Here is a 17,677-nt window from a genome sequence, read left to right on the forward strand (position 1 = left end):
CTGAGCCATCTCTCCAGTCCCCCAGGGAAGAGTTTTTTGAGACCGGGTCTCCCTATATAGCCCTAACTATCCTGGTACACCAGGCTGGCCTTGAACTCACAGAGATCCACCTGCCTTGGCCTCCAGAGTGTGAGGAGGCCACCACACCCAGCCCAAGGGCCATTTCTTGCTACAGTATTGCCTTGGCAACTATGGCCCTCAAGCCGATAGCCTTCGTGTGTGTGTGTGTGTGTGTGTGTGTGTGTGTGTGTGTGTGTGTGTGTGTACAGCCAGCTAGCTGAGAATTATTCTCAGTCTTCACATGGTTGAGAAAACTGCCATCATGAGTGTATGGCTCCCATCTTCAAGATGTCTCTTGAGTCGGGAGGATGTAGCCTCCTAGCTAAGCACAGCTCTGGCCTGAATTCTACCTGAACTAGATTGAATGGGCTCCAGGTGGGCCCCTCTTTGTCAGCTGGTGGGTGCTCAGACTGCACCTGGTGTAGGTGTTAATCTCTTGAGGAGCATGAGGTGATACAGGACTTTTCCCCATGGCCAGAGTCGTTTGTCCATCAGATACAGTGGGCAGCTGGGAATTCCCAGTCAACATCAGCACCAATAAAGAAAGAAAGGAAGGGAGGAATGAAGGAAGGAAGAAAGGGAGGGGGAGGGAGGGAGGGAGGAAGGAAGAAGAGCCTTGCACATTCCTGTTGACACACAGTGCTACCGTGAGCCCTTAACCAAGGCCAAATAAGACACACAGAACTACCACCACCTATGGTGGGTCTCACATGCTGGGCAAATAGCTTTTGTAATACATGCTTTAAGCACAGCCACGGTTACAAAAGCCCAGGAGAGTTAGCAAAGGAAACCCTTTGGCCGATACAGGCGTGAAAGCGAGGGACTTTTACTGCCCCGAGGTGAGGTCACTGAGCTGAGCGCTGAGGTGACCTGAAGGTGGCAGGCCACAGGAAAGGGCTTTTCTGAGCATGCAGGGACTGGCTTTCTAGATCCACTGCCAGGTTGTCAATATAAGAGCCTTTGCCTCAGCTGGACCGGAGTAACTAAAAGCTTTGTCTTCTCCCACCCAGGAACAGATACACATCACCCACATCTTCATCCGGGGACCCCAGGGAGTGGAGTATGGTTGGGGGGGGGGCGGAAGCTGGTCCTTTCATGGTTTCATCATGAGGATACAGCATCCACACCGAAGGTTCCTCCTGAGGTCTGAGCGCTCACTGTATATGTTCCAGAGTCTCCCCCACAGCCCCCCGCCGATGATGGATCGGAGGAACCAGGGTCCGAGACCTCTGAGGCTAAGAGCACTCCAACCGCTGAAGGTGGGGCCTCCCTACTCCCACCAGGGCCTTCAGCCTGTGCTTCACTTGCTCTGAGCTACTCCTCCAGGCTGCACTCGCTGCTTCCTGTGTGCTGGCTGACTGAGCTTGCTAGGTGCTTCGCAGGGCAGTGCTTTGGGAGCTGGGCCCTGCTTCTGCGCTTGGCTCAACTGTGTGCCTTGATTGTCTTCATATGTGCGTGCTCTAGATGTTCCATGCTTGGAGAAGCTGGGCTGCGCGGCACAGCGGGGCTCACACACTGCTCGGTAGGGTTCCCGTCTACATCCACTACCCTCTATGACCCCCTCAGCAGCCCCCACTTACTTTCTTTCAGGCATCAACCAGGGTCATTTGGCTGAGGAGGGGGGCAGGTCAGACATCTCCCTGCTCATGTGTTTGGAATGCTTTCTTGGGCTCTGGACTTTGCATATGGAGTATGTTTTATCTCTTCTGATCTGTCCACTCCAGATATTTGGTGTCTGGGTTGTCATGAAGCTGCTTGTCTTTTTCCCCCGAAATGCTCCCTGGTGTCTCTTGCTTCCCATGTGGGTCAGTCAAGACCACCACATTTCGCTGGGCAGTGGTGGCACACGCCTTTAATCCCAGCACTCGGGAGGCAGAGGCAGGAGGATCTCTGTGAGTTCAAGGCCAGCCTGGACTACAGAGGGAGTGCCAGGACAGCCAGGGCTACACACAGAGAAACAGAGAAACCCTGTCTTGGAAAAAGGGAAAAAGAAAAGACTACTGTGTTTGGCTGCAGGAAACGGAAAGCCGTTCTAACTGAAGAGGTTTATTAGTCCTGCATCACATCATAAGATGTTTGCACGTGAGCACAGCTCCCCAGTGTCATTTGTGTACTTCTTACCATCTCCTGCCATCCTAAGCGGTCGACTGTTGCTTCGTAGTTGAAAGATGGCCACTGCACTCCCAAACACTGTATCTGCCTTGGGACCAAGAACTCTGGCTGGTGAGATGGCTCAGAGGGTAAAGGTGCTTAATCTGCAAGCCTGGTGACCCGAGGTCAATCCCTGGAAACTATAAAGGAGACAACAGCTTCTCCATGGCATCATGGCCTGTGCCCAGATGGGCACATTACCCACATGTCCCGTAATAATCAATGAGAGCTGGGTGGTGACGCACCCCTTTAATCCCAGCACTCAGAGGCAGAGTCAGGTGGATCTCTGAGTTTGAGACCAGCCTGGTCTACAGAGCAAGTTCCAGGATAGCCAGAGCTTCACAGAGAAACCCTGTCTCAAAAAATCAAAATAATAATAATAATGAATGAAAATTTTAAAAAAAAGAACAAAATAGCCTAAAGGAGAAACCCTGTCTCAAAAAATCAAAATAATAATAATAATGATGATGAATGGAATTTAAAAAAAAAAAGAACAAAGTAGCCTAAAGAACCCCAAAGCCAGATGTGTGGCCAGAATTAAGAAACTGAGAGTTTGGGCTGGAGAGATGGCTCAGTGGTTAAGAGCATTGCCTGCTCTTCCAAAGGTCCTGAGTTCAGTTCCCGGCAACCACATGGTGGCTCACAACCATCTGTAAAGAGATCTGGTGCTCTCTTCTGGCCTGCAGACATGCACACAGACAGAATATTGTATACATAATAAATAAATATAAAAAAAGAAAGAAACTGAGAATTTTATATGAGCTCAACGTGGCAGTTTCTGCTTGCATTCATGGGCCAGAACCAGGTCTCCGGCCAGCAAGCCTGGGGGTTTTGTGCTTGTTTTTCAACCTATTGAGTAGAAGAAATCCAAGGAAAAGGACGCTAAGGACAACTTCTAACTAACTGTCCATAATCCTGTCCTTCCGTCTCTCGAACCTTCCAAGGAGGCTGGAAAGTGCATTCAGAAACCTTCCTGCAGCCCTGCGCATTGTTTGTGAGTTCTATTAGAGAAGGAGAATTTGGCCTCCGCATCTGCCTTTGGAAAAACCCAGAACACAGCTGCCAAGCTCCTGCCAATTCCTCAGCACGCTGGCTCATCCCTGAAGGATGCAGGCAGCAAGGCCTGGTGAGAACCTCCTGTCCAGAACCAGTGATGCAAGACATTTCCTGCTCTTCCTGTTAGGACGGTTCTGCAAGCTGTCTGCCACCCTGAGAAAGCCCTGAAACTCGATGCTGAACCTGGTGCGGCTTCCCAGACACAGTCCTCAGTGCTGCTCTGTGGGCATTGTCCTGGGAGAAGCTCCCACTCGTGCAGTCTGGACTTTTATCTGCACTGGAGAGGATCGTAGTGAAAATGGCTTTTGTGGACTAAGTTGCGTAGAATTCTGGGAATCTCTCAGAGCTGCCCACGCCTCAGGTGTGTGTGCCCGGCATGCCTGGTGGAGAGACAGAGGGCTCCAGAGAACTTCTGAGTCGAATTGTTTCCCTGGAAGAGATGCTGCCCCAGCTCCCAGCCTGTGATCCCTATCTCTTGCCTCCGCAAGGCGGCTGGACTCCACACAGGACCTGGCCCAGTTATTGCCACATAGGGAACTCTGTACCCTTTTCACTGGAGGTTCTCCCGGCAGGGAGTTAGAACTGGTGGACCAACAAGGTCACCAAGAGGTGGCACTGCAGTTCTGTAAATGCAGAAACAAAGGCTCAGAGGTGACAGAGTGCTTGCCCCAAGCCTCACAGGACAACCACAGCCTCATCTCCTCCTCGGCTTCCTCACACTGCCTGGGTGCCCACTGCAGACACCCTGCCTTGCCATAAGGACCGCACAGTTGCCCTCAGAATCTCACCAGTTCTCTTGAGAACCCCCGGGGAATCAGAAAACATCAGTCTGCTGTAGTACTTACATGGCCCCCTCCGGGCTTTCTAGGCAGGTGGCTTGGTGCCTCACTTCTTCCTGGGGAAACGGGAGGAGGGCTGCGGCCCTGCTTTGAGCTGGCTTTTCTTGCATGTGGCTGGCAGGCCCTGTCCCTGCACTGTATACTAAACAGAAGGGTGACTCTCCGTGGTTTCCAGACGTGACTGCACCCCTAGTGGAAGAGAGAGCTTCCGACAAGCAGGCTGCTGCCCAGCCCCACACGGAGATCCCCGAAGGAACCACAGGTGAGGGCGGCTCTTAGAGCCCCAGGGCTGCCAGGGCCCAGCTGCCCTCAGGCAGATGTGGAAGTGACTCTGGCTTCTAGGGATCTTGGCTAGTTAGCAATGGCTGCCTTGGAGTCTAGACAAGGGTGCAGGGTCCCGTTTCCTGCTGGATCCTGCCTCAGTCAACATGTCTATTTGAGATGTCCTCAGCAAGATTCTCTGTAGAGGATAGACCTCTGCCTTCCTCCACACTTTCTCCAGTTCCGGCTGTAGCAAGGGGCGGGTCACACTTAGGGGACAGTTTACCCCTTGGGCACCAAGCATACTGTAGTGACCACATAACCGGGTCTTTTGGAAGGTCTGATGGGCTGGCCCTGGAGTTCAGAAGTGTGACCACACGTCCACTTCAAGGGACTGTGGTGCTACCTTCCAATCCTGTCTTTGTATCCTGCCCCACCCATGTGGACGATGGGGAATTGATCAGACAGCAAGCACACCAGCAGAAAGAGCGCTGGGCTTGGGGCTGCTCAGTCATTCATAAGGCAGCCTGTGCAGGGCCCTAGACAAGATTCCTCACAGCCCAGAGCCCCGGGTATCCTTCCCATGTTTCCTCTTCCATGGGCTCATGAAGCTCTGGCAGTTAGTATGGTGAACCCGAGGCGTCCTGTTCTAATCTATGTGCGTGGGCCACAGATCTATGTGGCAGTGGAGATGGGAAATGTCCCTTCCTGAGGACGGCTCTCTGCAACCATGCTAGTTAGTTATTTCCTTGTGATGACCAAAATGTCTGACAGAAGTAGCTTAAGGTCTGTCTGGGCTCATGGTTTGAGGGGATGGGGGTCCACGTGACAGGGAAGGCACAGTGGCAGCGGTGGCGATGACTGGTCTGGTGGCACCGGCGGCTGGTCACGTTGCTTCTGCAATCAGGAAGCAGAGAGAGATGGATGCTGGTGCTCATGCTTCCTCCTTTTCCCCCAGGACGTCAGCCCATGGGATGCCTCTGCCGGTATGCAGGGTAGGTCTTCCCTCTGCAGTTAATAGTTCTGTAAATACCCCTCAAAGACACACCGAGGGGTGCGGCTCCTCCCAGAGGTGTCCACACCCAGAGGTGGTCCCAACTCCTTCAAGTCGACCTTGTAGAGTAAACACCACCACCATGGTAAGCTTTCTCCATGGCATCCTGAGAACGCTCATTACAGAGCCAGCTGTGCCATCCCCATCTCTCAAGATGTGTTTCCACTCTGCAAAGTGATGGACTGGCAGTAAGGGCTTCCGAGGCAGGTAGACCAGATGTTCTGAAAGCCTGGCCGGGCCTCAGCTTCAAGCATGAAGGATGCTTGAAGGCTACAGAACACCTTATAGGGTGAGGTCATGGGTGCCTTGATTTTTGTCTCTGGCTATCCCTTCAAAGTTTTGTCGTGGAACAAGTTTGTCTTCTGTCTGGGATGAAAACTCTCCCCTTCCTCATCTCTCCTGGGTAATCAGAAATGATTATATATAGTCTTCACGCTCACAAAACAGCCTGCAAAAGGCTGGGATGGGGCTGGAGAGATGGCTCAGTAGTTAAGAGCATTGCCTGCTCTTCCAAAGGTCCTGAGTTCAATTCCCAGCAACCACATGGCGGCTCACAACCATCTGTAATGGCGTCTGGTGCCCTCTTCTGGCCTGCAGGCATACACACAGATAGAACACTGTATACATAATAAATAAATAAAATATTTTAAAAAAAAAGGCTGGGATGTAGCCTGGTAGATAGAGTGCCTGGCTTAGCATATAAGAGACCCAAGGCTTTGATCCCTACCATGTTATAAACTGAGTATGATGGGGGGCAAAAAAAACCCCACAGCTTATAACTGTTCATCAGAAGGGCCAGTCTGATGTGATAGTCGGGCCCACAGCCATGTTCTAACCCAGCCCCTACTCTGGGCCAGTGGGGCAGGTGCATAGGAGGAGGCAGCGGCTGCTCTCCACTCCCTTAGGGGCTTATAGGCTGCCATTCCTCTCATGGAGACTGCACTAGCTTCTTAAATGTATCCAGATGCCTGACAGAAACGACTTTGGGAGGAAAGCCTTATTTTAGTTCATGGGCTCAGAGGGTTCCTAGTTGTTTGAGTCTGAAAGACCCCCAGTACGGGAAGACTCTTACTCAAGTCTCAGGATAACACCCCCCCCCCCAGTAACTCACGAGAGACCATCCTTGCTGCAATCACACGAGGCTTTAATTGATGAGATGGGAACCAGTGCACTGGGGCCGAGACTCATAACCCAAGCAGGGGATGAGTTTGACCCCAAGTGACCTGGAGAAGGGGTTTTTATAGGAAGAAACCACAGCCCAATAATAGGGGCAGGGAGAGTGAAACAGAAAGTCACAAGGGGACAACTCCCTGCCTCTCAAGATCACTCAAGGTCATCATCTGCTAGTTCCTAAAATCACAAGGGGGAAACTCCCTGTTTCTCAAGATCATTCTCAAGATTACAATCTAACTTTATCTTCAGCTAGTTCCTGAAACACAGTCCCTGAGCCAGCTAATCCCTAGGTTTTTGATTCTTCCCTTCCTGCTTGGATTTTTTGCTATTTTCTTCCTGCTAGGGAGGTCTGGATTTATCCAGGTCTTTCAAGTCCACAGCCTGGGGCAGGGCATTATGGCAGCCACACATAGTGCGGACAGGGAGCAGACGAGTGTAGCATTGGCATGCTTTCTCCTTCATCCGCTTTTGTCATCTGCCTCCACCCCGGTCCATGGGACGGTGCCACCCACATTCGTGATAGGTCTTCACTTCAGCGAGTCCTACTGATAAATACCTTCAGACATAGCCACCTGTGCACCTCAGCTGTCCCCGAGGTGGTTCCAAATGCAGGTCATGTGACTGTGAAGATTGCCCACCACAGAGCCCTTTCTTGAACCCTTCCAGAATCTTCCCTCTCAACTCCCATGTCCTGCTTCTTTAAAGATCAATGCCTCTGCCTCAGGTTCTGGAGGATGTGTCATCCCTCCTCTCAGGGATCTAGCTGCACACAGCGCCACCTCTGTGCAGGATGACTCATTGCCACTAGTGACCCATTGGGCATGATCTAAGATGCTCCAATGCCATCTCTGACCTGTACCCAAAATTCCATGGGAAAAAATCATTCATCCATCTTGGCTGCGAAGCAGGCTATTGCAATGGCCTTTTGTTCAGCCACCATAGCGGGGCCAGCCCTCCCCTGTCCTGTTGTGTTCCTTGGCAGGGCCCTGACTGCAGTCCACCAGATCTCAAGCCAGAGGGAACAGATCCAAGTATCTGTCTCTAGGTGGTGCCTTGAAGACCATGGAGATAAGCTATGCAGGCCAGCACAGGGCTGTTATCCTAGCCCTTGAGAACTAAGGTGGGAGGTTCAAGAGTTCAAGGCCTGCCTGGGGTACGTAATGAATGCAAGGCCATTATGGGCTACCTGCCAAGACGTACGGAGCACTCCAGCCCCAGGCCATTCACCTCTTGGTGGGTTTAGAGTCGAGCAGGTTTGCAGCTGTTGGTGGAGCTGGTGCCTTCCCTTGTACTCACTTGAACACCTGTTTGATACTTCTTAGTGCTGCCCAACCATGCTGTGTGACTTCCACTGCGGAAGGCCTGTCTCCCTGGAGAGCAGAGAACCTGGACCTCCCTGAAAATGCTCCTCCACCCCACCCCCAGGTGTTAGTGATACACCGTTTGTGTTTCACACCCGGGGCAGGACATGGAAGATGAACAGATTCTCCTGGTGCTGGGACACTGACTGAGTCCCAGAATGCCCCCTTATGTCTGCTAAGGACTCCGTGACTACCTAGCAGGATTTGCCATCATTCTGAGCCTGTCTTCCATATCCGTAATCTTGCTCAGACCAAATCCACACTAGGACTTTGCCTTCACAGACAGTTGAAGCAATGTGACCATTGTTGTGTTATCTGACACGGAACTGTCACCAAAAGACCTTCTGGGCAGCACAAAAGACCTAGACGTGTCTGAGCTGATAATTGGTGGGTGGAGAACTTCCCTGCCGCCTCCCTGGGGCCCCACCCTCACTCAGCCAGCTGGCTAGGTGCTTACCGTACACCATGTGACTGTGCAGTGACTCAGGCTCTTTCCTTGTTGTGCTGTCCGTGGCAAGTGAAGTAAAAACTGGCTTGCAGTTTTAGGTACAAAAACTGTGCACCTTAGTCCAGAGACAAGGCTAGCGGTCAACCTTGCATGGTGTGAGCACTTCTGGAAGGCGGCAACTTGTGGTGTGTGTGCCTCAAGGCCTTGACATCAGCGTGGGCTGGCTTGCTTTATAAACCCCACCTCTGGACTTGTGTGTGTGTCATCCCATAGCCGTGTCCTGATTTCTCCCGTGTATTCACTTGAATACTTCTCGTGTGCTCTGGGACTTTCTCACCCTGTCGTCTCCTTAAATGGTTAAAAAATGCAGAGACCCAGAAAAGCTGCCCACTGGCCCTGTTGGCCTTGCTCCAGCCAGGTAGTGCTGGTTTCAGGTGTGATGTGTGTGGGGTGTAGAGGGAAGAAACTTAGCAGCCTGGGGTACCTCCTGTGTGTGAGACTTTGTTTTCCATACCTTCGCTATCCTCCTACAAGACAAACCCCAGTCATCTTGAGGTTCCCAATGAGGAAACAGGCTCAGAGAGGCCAGGCAAATGGCAGATCCTAGGTCCACGCCACAGCTGCAAACACAATCTCCCCCTGAGTCCCTATCCTCCCGAAGTGCTGACCAGGACCGGCAGTGCCACTGTGAATCCTCTCTGGTCTCCTGAGTCCTGACAGCTTTGTGGAGCCAGGCAAAACAACAGGACCCCCGTGGAGAAGCTCTTTCCTCTAGGTCGCAGTCACCTGGAAGGTGTGTGGGTGCTGTGGGTTCTGTGTGAGCACCTCTCGTCACCACTGTTCCTAGCCATGGCCTTTGTGGAGGAGCGGAGCACAGCAGCTAGCCCTGCAGGGCACACCCCTCCTGCACGGTTCCTGTGTGAAACATGAGGCACAGAGAGCACAGGTTGGAGCAAGTAGTAACTGTCTGCTTCTGTCCTCCCTTTGCTGCCTCGGACCAGCTGAAGAAGCAGGCATTGGAGACACCCCGAACCTGGAGGACCAAGCCGCTGGGCACGTGACTCAAGGTCAGTGGTCCGAACCACCCCTAGGAGACTCAGAGCTCAGGAGGAGGGAAATGGGAGCACTCAGTGGGCTCTACCTTGAAAAGACATCTTAGCCCTGAGTCCTAATTTACAAGTCCAGGAGACCTGGGGGAGTCGTCTTTGTTTATTCCACACGGAGTTTTCTAATGCCGTTCTGATTCATTCCCGCGGTGTGTTTCAGGCTGGGGTTGCCCTTGCCTAGACCTGAGCACAGTGAGTGATGCTCCCACAGCGCCCTCTGACCTGTCAGTCATCACCATTGACCATTTAAGCTTCCTTCTTTTTTTTTTTTTCTGAGACAGGATGTCTCTGTAGCGTTGGCTGTCCTAGAACTCGCTCTGTAGCCCAGGCTGGCCTCAAACTCACAGAGATCCGCCTGCCTCTGCCTCTCGAGTGCTGGAATGAAAGTAAAGGTGTGTGTCACCACCCAGCTTCTCTGTGGTCTTCATGCCTCATTTATAATGTTCTTCTCAGGGATCAAAGTGCTGCTTTCAAGGCAAGTAGCTTTCTGCAGCTGTTTATCAAAAATACGTTTTTAAAAAGGAATTTTTAAAACCGTAGAGAGTCTTGATTTTAGGAAATGGAGACCTCCAGTATAGATACAGCATGAGCCGGCTTGTTTCCTATCATTTTTCTAGATAAACAAACTTGAGTGTCCTGTATAACAGGGAGACTTACAGACGACAGAGGACCTGGGAAGCCATGTCCTTCGCTCTATAAAGTGATAGAGGATTTGTCTCCTGATAGCGGCGCTGTCTGCCTGTGAAGGACTGTGCCTCACCGGCCTCTAGCCTAGTTTATCCCCCCCCCCCCTTTCGGTGACTCAGATGCTAGGCTCCTGAGGAGTTAGGGGGGACACTTTGTCAGGATCCTGGTTCCCTTGTGCCCCTCCACCACTCCCAGAGTTTTAAATGGTTCAGGTTTGTTTGATTTTATTTGTTTGTTTGAGATAAAGTCCTCTCTAGCTCCAGTTGGCCTCTGTAGCTTCCAAGGATGACCTTGAACTTTTGATCTTCCCGCTTCTACTTTACTGAGGTCGCAGGAACAGACCACCACACCCAATTTGTCCTGTGCTGGGGATCAAACCCAGGGCTTCACACGGAGAACAGAGCTGCATCCTGGCCCCTGTTTCATGTTTGCTGAGTAGTTTACAGTATCCTAGAAACGAATGGATGACCCTCCCAGCCCAGATCCTCCAAGTGTTTTAATGGGCCCCTCATCAGCTCACACACACACACACACAGTAAGTCTGCTTACTGTGTGCGTGTTTACTGTGTATGTTTGTGGCCCCTCGAATGGAGTCTTTGAAGGTCTTTCAGTGTATCAGACTCCAGAACATCCCAGCCAAAAATAATTTCTAGGGAGCATTTTCTGGAAGGTAGTGGAGACCCAAGTCTGTTGGGTGGCATCATGGCTTGTAACCGTCTTGGCCTCTGGTCCATGAGCTGGCTGGTACTGGATATCCAGACCCCGCCAGTTTCCCACTTCTGACTTTATTGTTGTCTCTACTTGAGACAGACCAACGGCCTCAGTAAGGAACCTGATAAGGAGCAGAATGGGTGCTTTTTGTGACAGTAGCTGTTCTATGCAGGGTGTATTTATTGATTAGCTGTCATATGACAGCCTTGACACTGGGACCATAAATGAATGTAACTGTGAACTCAATCTGGCGTAATAAGGAAGGAGAGGGCCAGGCCAGAGTTGGGTCCTTTGATAGTGAGCCAACCACAATGAGTACCACTGGGTTAGAGACAGAGGTTTAGTGTACATGTTACTTGTGTGTGTCCAGAGTTACACACATGTTCTCTCTTCTTCTCTCCCCCAAATTTCTTTTCTATATCCCCCAAAGCCTTTGAGGTTATAGGCTTTGTTAGAGGAGAATTGGGGAGTTGTTTGAGACCTTTTGTTGGGACCAGGTAGGCTGTTCAGAAAATTCGGAATTACGAAAGTGTGGTGGCACAAGCCTGTAATCTCAACACTTGGAAAGTGGAGATAGGAGAATCAGGGGTTCAAGGTCATCCTTGGCCACATAGTGAGTTTGACACCAGCCTCAGGTACAGAAGACCCTGTCCCAAACAAGCAATCAGCAGAAGCAGAGGGTGCTCAGAAGAGCTCAATACAACAATGGGCTCAGACCAGCTGAGCTGGTGGGCGGTGTGCTGGCTGAGCAGTTAGAGCAGGGGTTCCATGGCTCCTGCCTTAGCTGGGGCAGAAGGCAGGCCATGGAGGGTGACCGTAGAGCCATCCACGTGCTGCAGTTCCACGGAGAGGAATCGTGCGGCAGGTCAGTCAGCAAAGCTCCACGCCAGCAATCACGGTTTGTGAATCTTCTAAATCAGAGCAAGGCTGGAGGTCAGGTAATTTATGATGCCCATTGGTTCCACCTGCCCAAAGAGAGGAGAGAGACACACACAGAGACAGAGAGAATAGGGACCACTGTCATAACCCAGCGAAGGCCACCTGGAGCCCAGCATCTCCAGAAACTTGAGTTCTGTGAATGGTAGGTAAGCATGTGTCTGAGCCCATAACCACATCCTGGACAGCCACAGAGATGCCAGCAGGCTCTTGCCCAGCCAAATACCAGCGGGCCTCAGAGGTCACCAAGTCCAAGTCTCCCTTTTACAGACAAGAACACTGATGCTGCCGGGCGATGGTGGCGCACGCCTTTAATCCCAGCACTCGGGAGGCAGAGGCAGGTGGATCTCTGTGAGTTCGAGACCAGCCTGGTCTACAGAGCTAGTTCCAGGACAGGCTCCAAAGCCACAGAGAAACCCTGTCTCGAAACCCCCCCCCCAAGAAAAGAACACTGATGCCCAGAGAGGGCCATGCAGCATGCTAGTGGCAGACAGACCAAGAGAGCATTTATTCCAAGCAATGAACTAGGCCTGAGATGAGCTCTTGTCTCTGTTGGGAGAGTCCTGGTACCTTTGAGGGGACTTTTATTATGGCAAGTACTACAGTCCCCTTTAAAATGTCTGTATCCTTGTTAACCATTTGCCACCATTGCCTCTTCAAGCCCTGAGAAGGTGAGAGTGTCTAGGCAGCAGAGAGAGGTGTCTGAGAGGCTCCTGAGCAGGAACCTTAGTGTTCAAGTCCGGCCTGGACTGAGCAACCAAAGTTTCTGGGATCTCACTGGCACCTCTAAGTAAAAAACAGTCAGATCCTCCAGGCTTGGTGATCACTCACTGTCCCCAGAAGCACCCCACCTGCCCAGCCCCTCCTCCACCAGCTGGTCCTCAGGAGCCCACCCAGGAGTGGAGCCCACAGCCTGTCAAGGTGGGCCTGCCTGTTCTGAAGCCCCCCCCCCCCCTCTGCTGGATATCTCCACACAGAGCCGGAGAAGGTCCAGAATTTCCCAGAAAGTTTGCTTGGCGAGCCAGGGCGCCCTGAAGGCCAGGCTCCAGACTCAGGGATCTCTGATTGGATCTGCCAACCGGTGCCTAGCGTGTCTGGGGCTCCCCTCCTGCCACAAGGCCTCAGAGAGGCTACGTGCCAACCTTCGGGGACAAGACCTGAGGATGTAGAGAGAAGCCACCGGCCCTCTGAGCTGCTGCAGCAAGAGCCACCTCTGAAGGAGGGATGGGGCAAAGACAGGCTGGGGAGTGAGGAGGAGGTGGATGAAGATCTTGACATGGATGAATCATCCCAGGAGTCCCCTCCCTCCCAGGCGCCCCTGGACCCAGGCAGGGCAGCCCCTCAGCCTGTCTCCAGGGAAACCACTGGCATGCCTGGTTTCCCAGGTGAGGGTGCCGTCCCACTTCCTGTTGACTTCCTCTCCAAAGTCTCCACAGAGACCCAGGCCTTGCAGCCCGAAGGGCCTGGCACAGGGCCCATGGAGGAAGGGCACGAGGCTGTCCCAGAGTTCACATTCCACGTGGAAATCAAAGCCAGCGTGCCGAAGGAGCAGGATTTGGAAGGGGCGACATTGGTGGGGGCGCTTGGAGAGGAGCAACAGGCCCAGGGCCCCTCTGTGGGAAAGGACACCCAAGAGGCTAGCCTTCTGGAGCCATCCGAGAAGCAGCCCGCAGCTGGACTGCCGGGAAGGCCAGTCAGTCGGGTCCCTCAACTTAAAGGTCTGTGGTTCAAGCCCCCTCACTCCTCCCCTGGTACCCTCCAGGCTGTGGACACTGTCACTAAGCTTCTTGCGTTCCTTGACTCCCGCACCCTGATATTCCAGGATAGCCACTAAACCCACCGCCTGGGCCGCCGCACCCTCCCCAACCCCCGCCCTGCAGCCTCTGGTAGCACGTGTTCCTTTCACGCTTGCCGTCATTCTGCACGTCACGGACACCTGGCCCTGTGCTTTCTGCCCTGTTTGGTTCTCTGTCCACTTGGCGTATCCACATGGTCCACCAGCCCACCAGAGATTGGGAGGCACGCTACATAGAGTGGATAGCAGTGTCCCTCATTTTGGAAGGCTTATGATGTATTGCCATATTCACGATCTAGAACCTTCCCAGAGTTGGCATAATTAGTCCCACTTTTCAGGTGAGAAAACTGAGCCTCAGAGCAGGAAATTGACCTTGTGATAAATACCCAGAGTAAATAATGGTTGAAGTCAAGTTCAGAATCCAGTTAGGTCTTCTCTGAAAGGCACCTTCTTGCCATGGTCCCCCCACACTGCCTTCCAGAAGGTGCTGGAGTGCATCCTCCTGGTGCAGAGCCAGTGAGTCCACCTGCCTGTCTTCTGGTGCTCTCATCAACAGACAGCATGTCACATTGCACAGGTGACATCTGTTCCTGTGGGGGTGGCTAACAAACCCCCAAACCTCTGCCCAAACCTGCTTGCCTCAAGAATGATGGATAAAGTATTATCTTCCAGGTCTAAAGTGACCCTCCTGTCAGTCAGGGACAGGCCGGGTCCCTGTGTGCAGCCCCATCTGGAGCCCTGTGGAGACTACAGGGTGGGAGCAGCCTCCAGGCAGCGACATTCATGGCTTTAAGACTTTAGAATACTTGGCATCTGGGCCTTCGAATGGCTCAGTGGGTAAAGATTCTTGTCACCAAACCTAATGATGGAAGTTCCAGCCCCAAGACACACATAATGCAAGGACATACTGCCCCATGAGTTCAGAGGTCAGAGGACAACCGTGGGGGTCAGATCTCTGGTTGGCCTTTGACCTCCCTATGCCTATGGTGGCATGTATGTGGTACAAACACACACACATTCATGTGCTCTTGTATAATAAACAAATATGTCCGAGTAGACTACTTGACGTTTTAGAATTATTTGTGGGGCCCAGAACCTAATGCTTCTTAAACACAGAGTGAAACGCATCTGCTAACTACTGACTAAATTCCACTTATAGAGAACACTCCAACATCATAAACAGAAGAGCCTGTCAGGATGGTGGCACAAGCCTGCCGCAATTCCAGCCCATTCCAGCTAAGACAAAAGGATCACTGCAAGTTTGAGGTCAACCTGGACTACGTAATGAGTTCAAAGCTAGCCTGGGCTAACTAGCAAGTTGTGTTTTTGAAAAGTCCTGGGCATGATGCTACACATGCCTTTACCACTGTACTCGGGATGGAGAGAAAGGGGGATCAGGAGTTCAAGACCAGACCCCTCTACATAAGACCCTGTCTTTTTTTTTTTTTTTTTTTTTTTGTTTTTCGAGACAGGGTTTCTCTGTGGCTTTGGAGCCTGTCCTGGAACTCGCTCTGTAGACCAGGCTGGTCTCAAACTCACAGAGATCCGCCTGCCTCTGCCTCCCGAGTGCTGGGATTAAAGGCGTGCGCCACCATCACCCGGCAAGACCCTGTCTTAAAACAAAAGTTAAGGCAGAGTAGGGGAAACCTATGTCCTGTTTTAAACTCCAAGGCAAAGAAAGACAAATGACTGCCTCGGATTTTTCCAAAATAATGTTCTATCAAATTCTGGTCCTCCAGGTGTTGACAGGTGTGTGGGGTAGGGATAAGACACAGAGAATTTAGAAGAGGAAAAAAACAGGCTAAACAAAGCTCAACAACTTCCACGGTTGTGGGACTCATCGGAGCTCTTGCTGTGCACAGAGACCCTCTAAGGAGTATGGGTCCTCTGGATTTCCCAGAGATATTTGATACCCTGCTAACATCTCCCAGAATAGGGCTTGTTCCTCCCTGGATTCAGGAAGTGCTGATCTAGCAGGCGGATTCCCAATAAGGGCAGTGATAAGTGGGTTGCTCCAGCGAAAGAATTCACCAGCACAGAAAGTGGGAGAGTGTTAGGAGCCAATTTCCTCCTAAAATAATTGTGTTAGGAATTGTTCTATTGACAGAGCCTACCCCACACCCAAATTTGCTAATGGAGAGCTATCTGGAGAGATATCGGTTTGCAGAACCTACCCCACATTCCAAACTATCTAGAGAACTAGGTGTGTCAACTTGTGACTTCTTAGCCTAAACTATCTAGGGAACTAGGTGTGGCAACTCGTGACTTCTTGGCCTGCAGTGACCTGACCGAAGATAACCTCCTGCCTACGTGACCAACACGGACCACGTGACCAACATGAACCACGTGGCAAGAGCTCAGACCCCTGTGCCCACCCCCCAACTCCATACCCTATATAAGTTGTACCCCTTCTCTAATAAACGGAGGCTCTGACAAATGTAGCATGGCCTTCTTCCTCTTTTCTAGCCCATTTATCTTCCAGATAGTGCCTCTCCGGGACCCTGGAATAACTGACCTGCCAGACGGTTACCAACCCTAGACTGGTGACCCGTCGAGGCAATTATACCTGGTCCCCACTCAACCTAAGAATCATAAGGCACCCCTCTGTTCCCAGGAGAGGTAAATTGCTCCACCATTCGAGAGGAGGGTCTCTCCTTGTCCCAGTCACTTCTCCTTTTAGATCTGACACCGGGGTTGGACTCTGACCTGGTGCCCTCCACTTAATAGCTGCCTGTCTTTATAAAAGAAAGGGGGATCTGTTAGGAGCCAATTTCCTCCTAAAATAATTGTGTTAGGAATTGTTCTATTGACAGAGCCTACCCCACACCCAAATTTGCTAATGGAGAGCTATCTGGAGAGATATCGGTTTGCAGAACCTACCCCACATTCCAAACTATCTAGGGAACTAGGTGTGGCAACTCGTGACTTCTTGGCCTGCAGTGACCTGACCGAAGATAACCTCCTGCCTACGTGACCAACACGGACCACGTGACCAACATGAACCACGTGGCAAGAGCTCAGACCCCTGTGCCCACCCCCCAACTCCATACCCTATATAAGTTGTACCCCTTCTCTAATAAACGGAGGCTCTGACAAATGTAGCATGGCCTTCTTCCTCTTTTCTAGCCCATTTATCTTCCAGATAGTGCCTCTCCGGGACCCTGGAATAACTGACCTGCCAGACGGTTACCAACCCTAGACTGGTGACCCGTCGAGGCAATTACAGGAGAGGGTGTTAGCCACACTGCAACACAGTCACAAAGGGCAGCACAGCAGAAACTGCACAGAGTATTCTAAAGAACTGCTTTCGCGGGTAGGGTCAGGATTACTCCATCAGGCTGTGTCCCAGGATCAATCACAACAGTTGGCGCTCTTGTGGTTATTAGCCTTGCGGAAATGGTGCGGTTTATCCCCCCTGAGTCAGAATTGAATTGGCACAGCCGTTTGTCCTAAACAGATACAACATGGTTGACAGAGAAATGAATGGATAAGATCCATGGATCTCCTATTGCCATGCAGATTCCTGAGTACCTGTTGGTTGCATACCCAGCCTCGGTACACCCAGAGTCTGTATGCTACCTCCCAGATGACCCCTCCACAGTAAAATGGGGAGAACCCTGGGCTGGAGAGTCAGCACTGGTCACTCTGAGTTCAGTCTTCATCTACCTGCAGGTTAACAGTGATGCTGGGTTCCCTGAGCAGGATGTGGCTTATCTGAAGGGCCCTGGGGAGTGACAAGGTGCCCTCACGGCTGGGCTGTGTCAGCGTAGGAAGGACTCCTTCAAAAGCAGCTGGGGCTGATGTGGAAGGTCCCTGTTAGTGAGTTGCTTCGGGTTAAGGGCTGCACTCTGCAGCAAAGGGGAGAATCTCCTCACTGGGCTCATCTATTCTGGTAGCAGGTGGCCTGGAGTGGGGGTTGGGATGGTCAGCATAAGATGGCCAAGTAGGCCGGGCGGTGGTGGCGCTCGCCTTTAATCCCAGCACTCGGGAGGCAGAGGCAGGCGGATCTCTGTGAGTTCGAGACCAGCCTGGTCTACAG

At 51.9% G+C, this 17,677-nt stretch overlaps 1 protein-coding gene across 12 annotated transcripts in view; it reads left to right on the top strand.

Annotated features, from left to right (window-relative positions):
- Window positions 1–17,677, top strand: part of Mapt (microtubule associated protein tau) — a 101,787-nt gene that overhangs the window by 51,865 nt on the left and 32,245 nt on the right. For 3 of the 12 annotated variants that reach the window (XM_013354566.2, XM_026777193.1, XM_026777195.1), the window contains exons 3-6: window positions 1,233–1,319; window positions 4,282–4,368; window positions 9,405–9,470; window positions 12,821–13,561. The exons of 1 other annotated variant lie outside the window; for it this stretch is intronic. In XM_013354566.2, the coding sequence (XP_013210020.1) occupies window positions 1,233–1,319; window positions 4,282–4,368; window positions 9,405–9,470; window positions 12,821–13,561 (981 nt within the window). The remainder of the gene's footprint in view (window positions 1–1,232; window positions 1,320–4,281; window positions 4,369–9,404; window positions 9,471–12,820; window positions 13,562–17,677) is intronic. 8 more of the 12 variants (XM_005369396.2, XM_005369399.2, XM_005369398.2 and 5 more) reach the window with 5 other exon arrangements.

Source organism: Microtus ochrogaster, unplaced genomic scaffold (genome assembly GCF_000317375.1).
Source record: "Microtus ochrogaster isolate Prairie Vole_2 unplaced genomic scaffold, MicOch1.0 UNK48, whole genome shotgun sequence".
Taxonomy (NCBI): Eukaryota; Metazoa; Chordata; class Mammalia; order Rodentia; family Cricetidae; genus Microtus; species Microtus ochrogaster.